Source organism: Lissotriton helveticus, chromosome 4_1 (assembly GCF_964261635.1).
Source record: "Lissotriton helveticus chromosome 4_1, aLisHel1.1, whole genome shotgun sequence".
Taxonomy (NCBI): domain Eukaryota; kingdom Metazoa; phylum Chordata; class Amphibia; order Caudata; family Salamandridae; genus Lissotriton; species Lissotriton helveticus.
Window position 1 is genome coordinate 705,471,825 of NC_136063.1, and position 14,449 is coordinate 705,486,273.

The 14,449-nt window shown below is 44.4% G+C and overlaps 1 protein-coding gene across 3 annotated transcripts in view; it reads right to left on the bottom strand.

Moving 5' to 3' along the window:
* Nucleotides 1-939: 939 nt before the first annotated feature.
* The window catches only part of SPIDR (scaffold protein involved in DNA repair), a 2,204,159-nt gene continuing 2,190,649 nt past the window's right edge, over nucleotides 940-14,449 (bottom strand). For all 3 annotated transcript variants that reach the window (XM_078687327.1, XM_078687328.1, XM_078687326.1), the window contains one exon: nucleotides 940-1,528. In XM_078687327.1, coding sequence (XP_078543453.1) covers nucleotides 1,397-1,528 — 132 coding nt within the window. In that variant the 3' untranslated portion in view covers nucleotides 940-1,396. The remainder of the gene's footprint in view (nucleotides 1,529-14,449) is intronic.

A 14,449-nucleotide genomic window follows, 5' to 3' on the forward strand; every position in this document is an offset into this window, starting at 1 on the left:
GCCGGCGCTTCCCTGACAGGCCTCTTTTCAGACCATAAGTATGAATATAGGTTGGAGACCTATTGGGATGTCATTACGAGTCCTGGTGACAGGAAACTGTATCACCAATTTAGAGTGGGCACCCTCCCCTTAAAAACGTTTACGGGGAGATGGAGATACAAAATGCACCATGTGTACATCTCATGAAGAGTCTATACTCCATGTATTATTTGTGTGCCCGGCATATAGGGTCCTTGCAAAAAATGGCTAAAACCAATCTGTCTAAATATTGGCACAAGATCATGTCAAATAGCATTGAGAATCTTAAAGACAGATACAAGGGAACCTGTGGTCATAGCTATGGCAACATTTTTGAGCTGGACATGGGCCCTCCGAAGGAGTAGTTTAGTTGCCAATGTAGGCTCTATTTTGCATTAATAAAATGAACATTATTATGATCGATGTTCCCCCTCTGATGGGTATTGAGGGTATATTGCTTCCATGTGGTTCCCTTTTTGATATAACTAATGGATGTAAATGTTATTTATTATTTTTTTAACATAGTTAACTTTTAATATTAATTGTATTTTATTAAGTCTGGCACACTTGTTTTTATATAAATATATTTTTGTTGTGTCTTTTATGATTGAAAAAATATCGAATAAAGACTAATTGAATTGAATTGAATACTTGTTTTGGTCGTACATAAATAAAACTACAGTGCAGCAGGCCTTTCCAATAAAATTAATCATACTACTCAATGCATTACGAGTAGGTAACTACACATATCTTTACTTAGAAAAAGTAACTATTAACCAGAAAACAAAGTTAATTGTGCCTTAAAGAAATTATGTTATCATGACGGCTTAGCTCCTTGGGAGAGTTTTTGTGTATAGACGCATTTGCAGCCTGGTCTTCCCAAATAAATATATTGCGAAACAAACCACACAACACGCATGACAAAGTTAAACAACATTTAAAATGCTCTTCACCGCGAATACCCCCGATCCCATATATAAAGCTAGCAGTAAAGCTCTTGCGCACTTATACAATTATATCTAACGATGTACGAAGTTCAATAAAGTGCTTTCGGCTTGGCAATTAGATGTTTCCCCCTATTGTATGCAAGGCAACACGTAAAAAACTTCGACTTATTTCCAAATTGTTTACGAGTTAACACGTAAAATATATATATCGACTTTTTTTTACAAATACTTTAAAATATTTCTGGTACATTCTGAAGCGACGAGGGGTATGTTTCGATAGCTAGATCCTCTTTCCACGAGATAAAAGCAGCTTGTGGTAGTTTTCCATTTTCCTCCACTTCACTCGAGGCAGCGTCTGTGCTGGTCCTGGCTTCGAGGCAGTGAACACCTGCTCCAAAGTATAAGTGTGTCGCGAGGCGGGCCGGCTTCCGTCACCTTCCAGCAGCTTCTAGAAGGGGCAGCTCCTCCAGGACGGGGCCGCTGGTCGGGTGAGCGGCGGCAGCGGTGAGGTAACAGCGCAGCGGCCCCGCCTCCTGGCCCAGCACCCTCGTCAGCTCGTAACTCTGAGGAGACAAAGGTATGTTGGCTTAGCAAACAATGCAGCACATTCTGTTCCAAACAGCTCATACCTGCGCGACACAGTACAGTACAAGGTCCTCGCGCGCCCCGACCTTTCACTGCTGCCGCAGGCAATTAAGTGCAGGGAAATACAACGTCATAAAGGCTGCTATCTGGAACATCTCACTCCGATAACGGAATTGGATCTTTCCTCGCTCCTGTAATAAGAGTGACTACGCTGTGATTTAGATTACAGCTATGCCTTTATCTACAAAGGCCACACATGAACTTCAGGGAGTGGAACAACCCCCCTCCCTTGACCCCGTGACCCAGCAGCGATGTCATTCTGCAGGGAAAATCGGTTTGACCAGAACGATTATGCACTAGGAGCCCCGGCATCCATGCACTGTCTACACACTGCATGTTAACATCGGCTTTCATTGTTGTCTCTTAATTTGTGTATTTTGTTTGCACTTATTTTCATTGCCTCTGAGAAAGAATTAATGCAACAATAGCGGGGCCCAGTCGACGCCTTTAGCATGGGAAGCCATGCGTTCTTACGTGCATACATGGGCTCCAAATGGCAAAGTCATGGCAGTAATGCGCAAAGATCCGAAATCCTGGCCTCTCACTCTTCTAGTTTAGTACTGTTTCTTTCAAGCCCACTCTAAATCCTGGATATATTCGCTATGTCCTTTCCAGGTAGCTCTGGCTTACCCACAAAGGGCTGTTTGACGTCGACCACAGTCATAACTACCACGCTGTTATCAAGGTATGTAAGTGGAGGTTAAAACAGCGAATCTATACTTCCTTACATATGCTTACCTGGTTATAATATAGTGGGGAGGCATATGTTGTGACCCTGATGAAGGTGCAGGTCGATAATACAGAAATCTACATTGTGACATACAATACAACTCTCACAAACATCCTGTTAGGGTCAATTTTTCTTCCGACCAAGGCCAATACATCTTCCCCCTGCCGTGTTCATCAACACCTACTTTGGAAGGGTTGTTCAGTGATCAGTGAGTTGCTACATACATCATGTGAGAAGGGATGAGATCAACGTCGCCAAAGCAAATCAGTGGGTTTCCTTACGGGACAGGCTAGGCATTAATTGTGAGGAGTGTGCCAATGATTATAGGCCTATGTGTAGGAAATGGTCCTGTTCCCACTTCACAGAGTAGAACTAACATTGTACCAGATGCCATGAACTCGCTTACTGGGTTGGTAGCCCTTACAGATGCTTTGATGGACATCATTCACTTTATGCTTACTCAAGGAAAGGTTTGGTTATGGCAGCCCCTCATCATCCTCTGCGCTCTTGTGTGCCTAAGGAGGACACGCTGCTGTCCCAGAAAGCCTCCTGGATCTACATGCCAGTGGTTCCACGAGCCCTAGTGCCTGGCTATCTGGCACATGCACCCTTAAAATCTGGGTTCTTCAATCAGGTTGAGGCCAAAGACCTTTCAGTGTCTCCCCTGCAAGGGATGCTGTTTGTCCATGCCACCCATGCCCAGTTGGCAGGACTGGGCCTTGCAGGGCTGCCCTACAGACAGATTACACTCTCATCATACATTCTGGCAGCTAATTTGATAGTAATCTTCATCAATCGTTCTGAAATCAGTTACTTTACCATGGCTTGCATCATTCTTACTTCCTTAATGAGATAAAATGTTGGCTTCCTCCATGCCTAAAACATGCGAGTTACCTAGCGCTCTGTTGGACGATGTACAAGCTATAGTCACACAGGTCCCTGAATGCGCACTTACATATTTACCACAGTGAAGGTAGCCTGTTATGATACATGATATGATCGCAATTTATATCACGCACAGCTACTCCAAGAAGTGCCCTGGTGCGAGCAATGAGATCTGAATATGAAAAGGCTTAGATTTGCAAAAAGAACCAGTTTTTTTGAGTTTCCTCTTAAACAATGCCACGCCTCTAATCATGTCATGTTAGTTTCTACAGTTCAAAAGGAAGAAAAGAAAACGTTTGTGCTCTTATGTCCTGGCCCTCTCATCTTCCCAGACATTTTGTACCCTCATATGTAGTGAAAATACTTTTCTTCATAGACGAATGCAGCTTGGGCTGCATCCTCTTTTGGGCTGCAAACTTCTTTTCTCAAGCCCAGTCTTTCTGTGTGTGGTGTCCTAACATAGCGTTTTTTGCTTCTTTTTCTGTTTTATCTTTTCCTTTCTTTGCTTAAATTCAGGTAATTTACGCTGAGTTAATTTGTAAAACAAATAGGTATAAGGGCCCTGAAATTTTCTTAGGAAGTACTCTCAGGGTATCACTGCTGCCGCCCACTGCCAGTCTGGGTTCCACTCATGGTTTTCCATATCATGGATGAGATGCGTGGCCAGTCTGCCTTGCACATTTCCCTGTGCTTGCCCTGCACATGGTCTGTCCTGACAAGTGGAGGAAGGGGCATAATGAGTAAATGTGTGTGTGCCCCATTGTAAATTGGGTATGCATAGACAGCTGACTACATCAGTGTACATGGCCCGAGCACAATACACTGGTATGTACGTGATATCATCTTCGTACACTAAAATTATATGCACGAACTAGGCTTGCAAATTTAGCTTTGCTTTTTTGTTTTACTTGTTTGAGTAAAATGTACAAGTCAGTCAAAACAGGTGATTTTGAAATTATTCTATTAATCACAACCTGTTACTATTACTCATTAGACTAACGTCCACTCAGAATTACTGTGTAGAAGATATGATTCTGCACAACAGGTTTGCAGTTCTATCAGTTGTCAAGTCAGCTCAATATGCAGACTAACAAAAGAGCGAGACTCCCATGGGTTAACGCTAAGTGTACCGTACCAAGCACCAGGGAGGCGGGCAGCCTATGAAGGCAGCCAGCTATCAACATTTCTCTTCACTGACATACCTCTACTATTTCACTTTAACTAAATCTGGACTACCTTCCTTCTGATGGTACAGCACGTGGAGGAGACTACCACCCCTTGGTTCGTATTCAGAGGGGGTCATCTTGTGTGATCATGTATATCAGGAGGTACTTGTGGGCCAATATGCACCTGTGGAGAGCCATGCATGCACAGAATGAGAAATTAGTCGGTTACTGGCGCACCACCTCCTGCCACCAGTTCAGGCCATCTGCCTGTAATTCCTGTTTTTTTTTATGTCAAGCGGCAAACGTTCAGAACAGGTGTACTCATGCCCCATGTAGCATTACATCTGCCTTTTTCAGTTGCTTTAGTTTGTAATTTGCACTGATATAGGGTGGTCTCTTTGACCAGGACAGTGCCTTCTCCACTGCCTCTACCAGGAAGGCGACCCTTTGTGAGCAGACTTCTCACAACCATCCCAAATTCAACAGAGGTGGTCTATCATTGTACAAAATTTCTGACGTCAAGAAACTGTATTGCCACCTTCAAAGCCACAAAACCATTGAAAAAGAAGACAACCAGCGTCCTCATTTGGAAAACCCGCACCACATTGTCAAGCAGCTCTATAGTCTATTTGTGACTCCAGGAGGGTTACCAAAGCCACATATCTTCAATGGATCCAATTTCTGGTTACTAGCTTAGACTTTCAGAACCAAAGACGCCACCAGCAACATCTACTTGTTCAAAAGATCACTTATTTTTTTCATCTTTGTGATGTGGTGTCTGAACTCCTCCAGAGCCCCCTCCACGTAGTTCACAGTAGAGCAATGACACCAGCAGAAGCCCAAATTGAAGCCCCTTGTCTCTGTGGGGACCAAAGGCAGGCCAGAAAGAATCAACAGCATCTGGAAGATTTGCAGCATAGTCTCTTTTAAAGCTGCTATGTACTATGGGGTGGACGACTGTACAGGATATTCGGGGTGAGTCGGGACAAAATGTGGGACCGGCTCAGTCAGAAGATGCCGGTGCCTTCAAGTGACACCCTTGTGACTTCGGGACAGATTTGGAGTGGAGGGATGGGGACAAGTCCCACTTGACTGTTGCATTTATAACATTGACTTACAAGAATATGTTGAGCTGGAGAAGCACTTCATGCATGACCAGCCTTGTGACAGAGAACAGGCACGTGACTTTTAGAGAGACCTCTATTTGAATGTGCCCCTTCTTTGATCGGCAACGTAAAGGTTTGCCTTCCATTCCGATTGCCTTGAGTACAAGTAGGGCTCACTTATCACACAACTTTGACCCAAGCCAAGTACCTGTTGTGTGGGTCAGTGATCGACATCTGCAGCATCAGCACAGCCTGAATACTTTTGCTTTGAATGTAGACATTTTCCTTGGCATAAAGTCTGTGATAAATTTGGAGTCACCAAAAAAGCAACATTGTTAGGAGCACAGCTTCTGATCTGCGTTGACGGGTGCAGATAGAAAGGAACAGATGTCAACACGCAGGGGTGGAGCTTATATGGAACTCTGCTCCATTACTTCAAGGGTGGTATGAAGCCAACACAGAGCCATTGGTGCCGCATACTGGTACACCAAGAGCGCTGCTGAAAAAAAATCTCAGTTTCCAGTCTGGTGCATGGGTTTATTCAAAAGTTGAATACTTTGTAGCTGGAAGTATCAATCAGAAGTTCCTGCTATCTCTGAGTCCACATTGTTTATTTTCTTTGGGTACATAGAGGTGGGTAGCTGTATAACCCCGTCCTCACAGCTAAACCATGCACAAGAGGTAGACCTTTAACAGATACTTCTTTCATTTGCATGTACCTTCATTCAGAGCAGGTCTAGACAGTCAGGAGAACAGACTCCTCCCTCCACCACACATTAGGCAGTACACCCAATGACTCTCTCTTTGCTTCCAATATCGCTGTCCAAGGCAAGGAATGAACTGCCTTACTGGATACAGCTGGGGACACAGCATCACCTCTCTCCCTCTGCTTTTCAAACGTCACATTAGTCAGTGCTCAGTAACTGCCTCAGTGCTCCCATCATTGCTGGAGCATCGTGACTGCAGTCGGGGCAAAAACAGCCCCCCTAGGTTAATTACTGTTTTCACCGTGTGGCCCCTCAACGCAAGTAGTCCTGCCCCAAATCCTGGCTCCCTTCTACAGGTGCAGAAAGGGAGACTCCAAGAACCAGCAGCCATCTTGTTGCCAGGGCTGGACTGGGAACCCAAAGCAGCCCTGGAAGTTTTGTTGGACTGGACCCTCTCCTGGGGGAGGTGGGGGGGGGCGTAGGGGAGGCAGGTCTGCAAGCGTGGAGTGCTGCTGTTTAACAATACCATCCCCAGCATTGCTGCTTTTGTTACTGGTGGCCGATATTGCAGCATCCACTCACCGCTCCGGAACCGGCCCATACCCTTCCAGCCTCCCGGGCAAATGCCCGCTATGGCCGGTCTGGCCCTGCTTGTTCCCCAGCTAGCTTCGGGCTTTCTGCTAGCATGCTTGGGGATGAATGAAGGATGAATTGAGAGGACAATCTTGCCTCAATGGAAACGTTAAGAAGCAGAAACAGCTTGTAGTTTACTTATGGCTTTTGTGGATGCTAGGACAATCAAGAAGGAAGACATTGATGAAAGAAGCTCAGTGTTACAGAAGACCTTAGGCCCTCTGCACCCACAGGGTTTACAGAAAGTGTTGAAGCCTTCCTAAAGACTTTCCCAATGTCATGTTGAGAGGACACACCAGCTTAGGCTGTTTGCTCTAGCGCTGTCAATCTCTGAAATGTAGGAGACTAACAGGAACATGGCATGTTGCAAGGCCCCTCCTAAGAGGGCCGCTGTTGACTGGAAGAGCTGTAAAGAGTGGATGCACTCCTATTTTCTTTACGAAGAAACTGTATGTGGCATTTACCTGTGTGAATCACCACCACTCTTGAAGGAAACCTCTTAGTCCTAGCAGATTGTCTTCTGCTCCACAATGCCATCCCTGAATTCATCGCCGGCTTGCCATTGACTCAAGCACATCTTCCTCGGAGACCTCAATTTTCACCTTGACGACCTTAATGACTTCAACACAGCCAACATCCTGGAAAGCATGAACAATATCGTCCTCACCCAGCTAGCCATCAACTCCATGCACAACCAGGACCACGCAAGACCCCATCTTCACTGCCAATGACAGAGAGTACAGCCAAGTCACCCAGCTCACCTGGGCATACCACGCCATCGTCCACTTCACCATCACGGGATACTCCTGTACCACCATCAAGCCACCCAGCGCCACACACCGCAGCTGCAACAATGTATCAGGGAGCCAGTTGACTGACACCCTCAACACCTCCCACCCTGACACCGCAACCAACATTGAAAAGGCTGTCAAGAACTTCTCCGCTTGGATTACTGATTGCGCCAACAGATTGGCCCCCATGAAGCCCACCAAACCCAAGAGCTCCACCGAACAGGCCAGGTGGTACACCACAGAAAAGAGAAACATGAAACGCAACTGCAAGTGACTAGAAAATAAATGGCACACCGCAAGGAACCCACAGACAGAATCACCTTCAAGACCAATGCCACCCACTCCTGAAAGAAATGGAAAGGAGAGTCCTTGCCCACCGCATCGAAGCCAGTTCTAACCCCAGCACGAAACTCTTCAACATCATCAGAGAGTTCACCAACCCCTCAACCACCAGAAACATCATAACCCCTTCCCAAGAACTCTGCAACAGCCAAACGGACTTCTTCCATGACAAGATCTCCACCATCTACGAAAATGTCAAACCTCAGCCCACTGCCTTTGACATCCTCAGCCTACTCGATCGCACAGATGGTAACACTGACCACCTGCTCATCACTTGGGACCAGCCCAACACAGAACACCACAGCCATCATGAACTCTGGCCACTCAGGAGCACCCTTGGACCCTTGTCCCCACCACATTTTCAACTTTGAGAGCAAGACGATAAGCAACACGCTCACCACCATTTTTAATGCATCCATCACCACTGCTACCTTTCCCGAAGAATAGAAACACATAGAAGTCAAACCCCTTCTCAAGAAACAGTCTGCTGACCCCAGCAAACTCAAGAACTACTGTCCTAGCTCTCTGCTCCCCTTTCCAGCCAAAGTCCTGAAAAAGGCCATCAACACCCAACTCATGGGTCATCTGGAGAACAATAACCTTCTGGACACCTTCCAATCTAGATTACGCACAAACCACAGCACTGAAACCGCCGTAATCTGTGCCACTGATGACATCAGAACCTTCCTTGACCGGGGAGAAATGGCGGCCCGGATCCTCCTCGACTTCTCAGCAGCTTTCAACACTGTATCCCAACACGCTCTCATCAAGAGGATTCGTCACATTCCAATACAAGGATACGCCCTCAAATGGATCGCTTCCTTCCTTACTGGATGAGCCCAGAGAATCCGCCTACCACCATTCACTTCAGAACCCTAGAAAATCATCTGAGGCGTCACTCAAGGCTTGTCCCTCAGCCCTAAGCTATTCAACCCCTACGAGCGAGCAAGTGTGTATCGACCAAGGTACATGGGCTCCTGGTCTAGGGTGAATGCATCTCCAATGTTCCAGCAAGGGTTAAAAGATCTATGGGTGTGGCGTACCAAGATTAATTACCCTTCCTCATAGATTTGGATAGGGCTGCAAAAAAACCTAATACCAACAACGTCTGTGGTGAATCTAAACTTCAGGGTGGAAGAGGCCTTCAAAACAATGCTAGAACGAGCTTCCGTGGATACAATGTATCCCTTTCTCCCTCTCCTCCGAGGAGGAAAAAAGGGATACATTGTCATTTGTTTTTTTCCTGCCCTATCCACATCCATGAGGAAAGGTAATTAATCTGGGTACGCCGCACCCATGGATATTTTGATCCTTACTGGAAAACTGGGGATGCATTTGTGTTATCTTAGGTTTCTTAGTGCTATTTCGAGTATGTTATTCATTTACGAAAGAGGTTATGAAGTTCGCTGAAACCCTGAACTTATCTAGAGGCACTAATCATGTGTATGGGTTATAGTTCATCTGGATTTCTGAACTAAGTTTTTGCACCAGGGGGTTAGCAATCCGCCCGTGTGGCTGGGGCTGTGGAGGGCATATTGTGACACAGACACATTATTGTGGTTGCACACATTACAAAAATGTTGTCTCCATGTTCTCGCCTAAGCTACTAAAGTCTGCAGAACAAAAGAAGAAGGACGGTCTAAACAAGATGTGTTTTGAGTTTTTGCTTCAAACTAATGAGATTAGCAATCAGTGGTATTTAACGTACGTAACATGCTTTCCCTTTCCGGCCGTATGTTACCAAAGCAATTTAATGTTACTATCTGTGTTGCTTCAGCTTGGGTGTGTGGGTTCTAAAGATCAGTTGGCGCAGACATTGAGGTATTCATCACACTTGGTTTGTGTCATCTGTTTATTTCAGGGCAATCATCATGTTGTTCCTTCATTTTGGCAATTAGGTTTGCCAGCAGATTCACAGGCTTTCCTGGCTGTGAGCAGGAAACACCAGCTGTCTGGGCAGCAATAGATAATCTGAGGTCACAACTGTGTACTTCACCGCCTTCAGGCTGCCACTCCTTCTTTATGTGCTTCACCTAATTTTGCTCAGTCATGTTTGACCATTGTGTTTTGGGCACTTCTCTTGTACAGAAGTCTGGGAGTCAATCACAGGCTACTGGCCAGGTCTGAGAGAACATATGGGAGAAGGTCCCAAGTGTTACACTTTTCTGACCTCTGATACACACTTGACTTTGTCTCCTGCTCAGCCTGTGTTCCAATTCAGGTCCAGATCACGTGTCACTTATTGGGGAACTGCAGACGGGCTCTATAAACTGTTTGTTCTATCATGTAGTGAGTGGTTCCAACACAGATCCCATCATTGAGCAGCAGGAACAACACCACTACCGTCATGTTCTCTTCTGCGTCAGCTCCATTAATTATTTTGGGAGAAAGCACCGTCTGAGTTCTATGGTTCTATGCAGCTCTTAATGATTCAATGCTTGCATCAGAGAAGTGGATGTAGTTCACTATATGTTCCACTATTGTCAGCTGTGATACCTCCGAAGCAGCAGGACCACACCTAGCTTGGTGCTGACAGTGTTGGAGGTGTAGGTGGTACACACAGTGTGTTAATTCCAAGGAAGACATGCATTGGCAAAGCCAATAGGTATCACCCTTTGACTCTGCCAAAGCTATTCAGCAACAGCAAAAGAAAGCTTTTCGCCATGCGGCTTGCATGCGTATATATCATTACGCTACAGTCGGACAGATGACATGCGTAACGAAATAAACATGTATTCATTTGTTGGCAATACTGCTATTATATTTATTTTTTTGTCTTTAACCACTTAACTGCTAAGGCTTTCACCCACTTGTGCTGAGCCTTTTAACTTTTTTTTTTTTAGATGTTTGGGTAGTTTGCACTTAAACCTACATAACTGTTTCCCTGCAAAAGGTATTGTGCCAGAATTTGTTGTTTCCCCTCAACACCCTGGGGATTCTGAAGCTACCCAGGGTTTGGTGATTCCCCTGCAGGATCTCAGCAAAGGAAATGCCCGAATGTAGATATTTAATGTTTTTTGGGGGGAGAGAGGGATGGGAGAAAAAATGTTGTGTATGAAAGTGTATGTTTTTTCTTTTATAATGGCATCAATCAAAGGTTTTCTCTGCTGGGATCCCCATCTTCCCAGCTTTCAGGAACAAGTAGGGTTGTATAAAATATTTTTCACAGGTTTGGGATTTTTTTAAGAGGTAATTATCCTAATTTTTGTGGTTTCAACCCACTTCAGTTTGTGTTGGAAACAGGTGTGAAACCCATGGGTTATCCCTGAAAGGTATACATTTCTAAACAGTAGAAACAATTCTGAAGTCCCTCAAGGTTTTCACAAAGAAACAAACTGTTAAAATAAAAATGATAATGAAAATGAGTTGGGAAAAATTGCCATTGGTGACAAAATGTTTGTCTGTAATTTATGGTCATTAGGGCAGATTTACGAAAGCAGCATACCGTTATGTCTGATAGACTCTTTTGGTCGCAGGGATATATAGGGTTTTTAGGTTGTCCAAGAACACACGATAACCAGGGCAAATAAATGAGCTTCATCTTTTAGCCATTTCCAATTATGTACCGACCACCCAGCAAATGATATGGTAAAATGTAATGAATGGAAAATGGGTATGAAGTAAAGCTATCTATGTCTAAAATGTGCACCAGATATTGAGCTTAGGAACACCTAATTATTTGTACACCTCTGAATTTGTGGTTCCTTCGACTAGCATAATTCAGGGGGCATTTTGAAAAATGTCTTCTTTATTTGTACACAGACTTACATTTGGAAGACAAAAATGATGAGAAATCCAGTCGGTATGTCCAGAGTGGTGCGCCTTGAGTGGTTCCAACAATGTTTTCTTACCCACAATGCCACGCAGATTTCTTACTTTGCCCAAAATTACATATTTTCCTCACATTTCTGTGAAGGAAAGTTCCAGAATCTGCACAGAATGACAAAGGTCCTACCATCCAGCATTCCCCTATTGATCCTGATAAGAACAGAAACCCACTTGTGTGCTATCACTAATTACATCATTGCTGATTTTGTGATCATTGTGTGCCATCTTATAGGGTTTGTGGACTTGAGGTAATTCAAAATTATACACCTGTGGACAATTTTCGGTCTACTTTAATGGGATTATCCACTTAAACACTTCATATAGACCAGACTTTTAAGACTGGAAGTTGTCAGGTATACATTTGCCACTGAACAAGACGCCTTCTGAGAGGCCTTAAGGAATACCTTCTGTGATGCCCCAAGTACAACCCTCCATAGTTTAGTAAATGCATGACATACTTTCCTGACATGGGCACAGTGGCATAGACCTATATGTACAACACCTGTGTGAGATAAACTACATTTAAGTGGGACACCCCTACATTATATACAATATGCAATGCATCAACATCTTTAACATCGTTATGGGAATAAACATCCACACCCTATAGAGCTTCTTGTTACATATAATTTGTGCATACCACTGTATATTACAATTCTTTAACATGGGCAAATGGCCAGATATCCACTGATGGATAATCTACCGTCAACAGAAGCTTTAGCCTTTCTCACACATTTTTAGAATAGGCTTTGGCTTTATTCTACTACCTGCTTTTAATCATAATTCTACAACCCACATCAGGTGTGCACACCCTTTACTTTATTTAACTTGTAACTCTACGGTATAAATGACTATTTTGTCATCATGTCACGAAACATAGATGCCCAGTTATCATAGACCCAGTCTCTTTTAGCTCGGGTTATGGTAGCCTTGTATGCTCTCCTAGCTTCTAATATCAATGACCTTTCCTGTCCATGGATATCTTTTGATAATGAACGTCTGGCTACTCTACATGCCTTACTGTACCATTATTTCAGAGTCTTTTGCTTCGTATGGATTTTCAAATCCACAAAGAAAATATCCCTCAATGATGTGAACATAACATTATGAACAGAACAAATAGAATCTGCCGTGGACAAGTTATCCTGAGATTGGGCCAAGGACTGCACCGCATCAAACCCTAGGGCTACTATATTAGAGACCTCTATAGTTGCAGCAGGGGAACCCACAACTGAACTCCATTATACTTTAGTTTAGAGGGACAGAGCAACGTTTCGAAAGTTTCAGTACAAGTGCTGACCAGGGCAGTCCCCAATCAACTTAAGAGTCAGATTTAATGCATTGTAGTTGCTATCCTGCTGAGAGACAACACACATATAGACCATTTTTGGCCAGAGTCCAATATCCAGCAATATATAACTAAGTAAACTAGCATGATTTAGGCGGCTGAATATGTGCATACCTTCTCTATCAGTAGGGGCTCTTCCGTTACAGACTCGAAGACCATGATTTAAGGTAAGTGCATTTAACTGAACTACAATTGCTGACCACATTCCAAAAGGGGAGAGAGTCAGCCGAGGGACTGACCAACCCTGGTCTTTGTCACATGCAAAGTTCTCCTTGGTGTTAACACTCAAAGGCTCAAATCGGTCGCCAGCAACAAATGTATAAGTGTCTGGGGGAAGGGCTACCAAGTGAATATTTAATGAATCAATGATAGATGACTCTGATCCACTACCCCCTGGCCTTCGATATACAGTATAGACATAATATTTCTCTTTAGCGGATAATTGCAGGCTAACATATAAAATATCAGGCGATCCCTCCTCGACTACAACAACAGAACAGGTTAGGGTGATTTTCACCCAGTTGATCAACCAACCAGAGGGACGGCCCCTCCCCATAGAAGTGGCAGCCTTAAAGATATTAGCATAACCAGAGCAAAACAATGGAGAAGAGGACCAAGTTTCCTGGAAAAGACACATTTTCCCCACAAATTTGCACCATTCAATACACAGGAGTTTGGAAGCTAAATCCAGCAACATTCAAAGAAAGAACCTTTGTGGACGTAATAGAACAACAGGATTGAACTTAACTACCACATGGTACTAATGACAGAAACAGGCTGTGTAAAGTCATTCCCCTGGATCTCACGATTCACTGCGCTGAAATCTGTGGTGTCCCCTGCAAGCCCCAGTGTTAATGCTTCTACAATGGGGGGGGGGGGGGGCAAGGAAGGGGTGTGCTTACAAACACAGAGTTGCAGATAACTGAAATTGCGTACATAGGGTCTTGCCTCTGCAGCCCATACGCTACTACATGGTGGTCCATGGGGTTTCCAGTAAAGTTGGAGCGCCAGTCAACTTTCAACAAATCAGACAGGGGAGGAAGCGATTAGAGGTGGTAACAGCAGCACTAGAAAACTTGACAGGTCTGGACAACACAGGTCTTCGCCTCATCCCCGGTTGTAAGTGCTGGTAGAAGTAATCTAATGGAACAATGTTGATTGCGCCTCCAAACTAATTCATGGTATTGAATTAGGCTCTGCGCTGTATTGAATTAGGCTTGACTGGGCTGTTCATAGTTAATAACAACGTAGTGCCCATTCAGTTGTTTATTTTGCAGGACCAACCCAACCAACCCTCCTAACA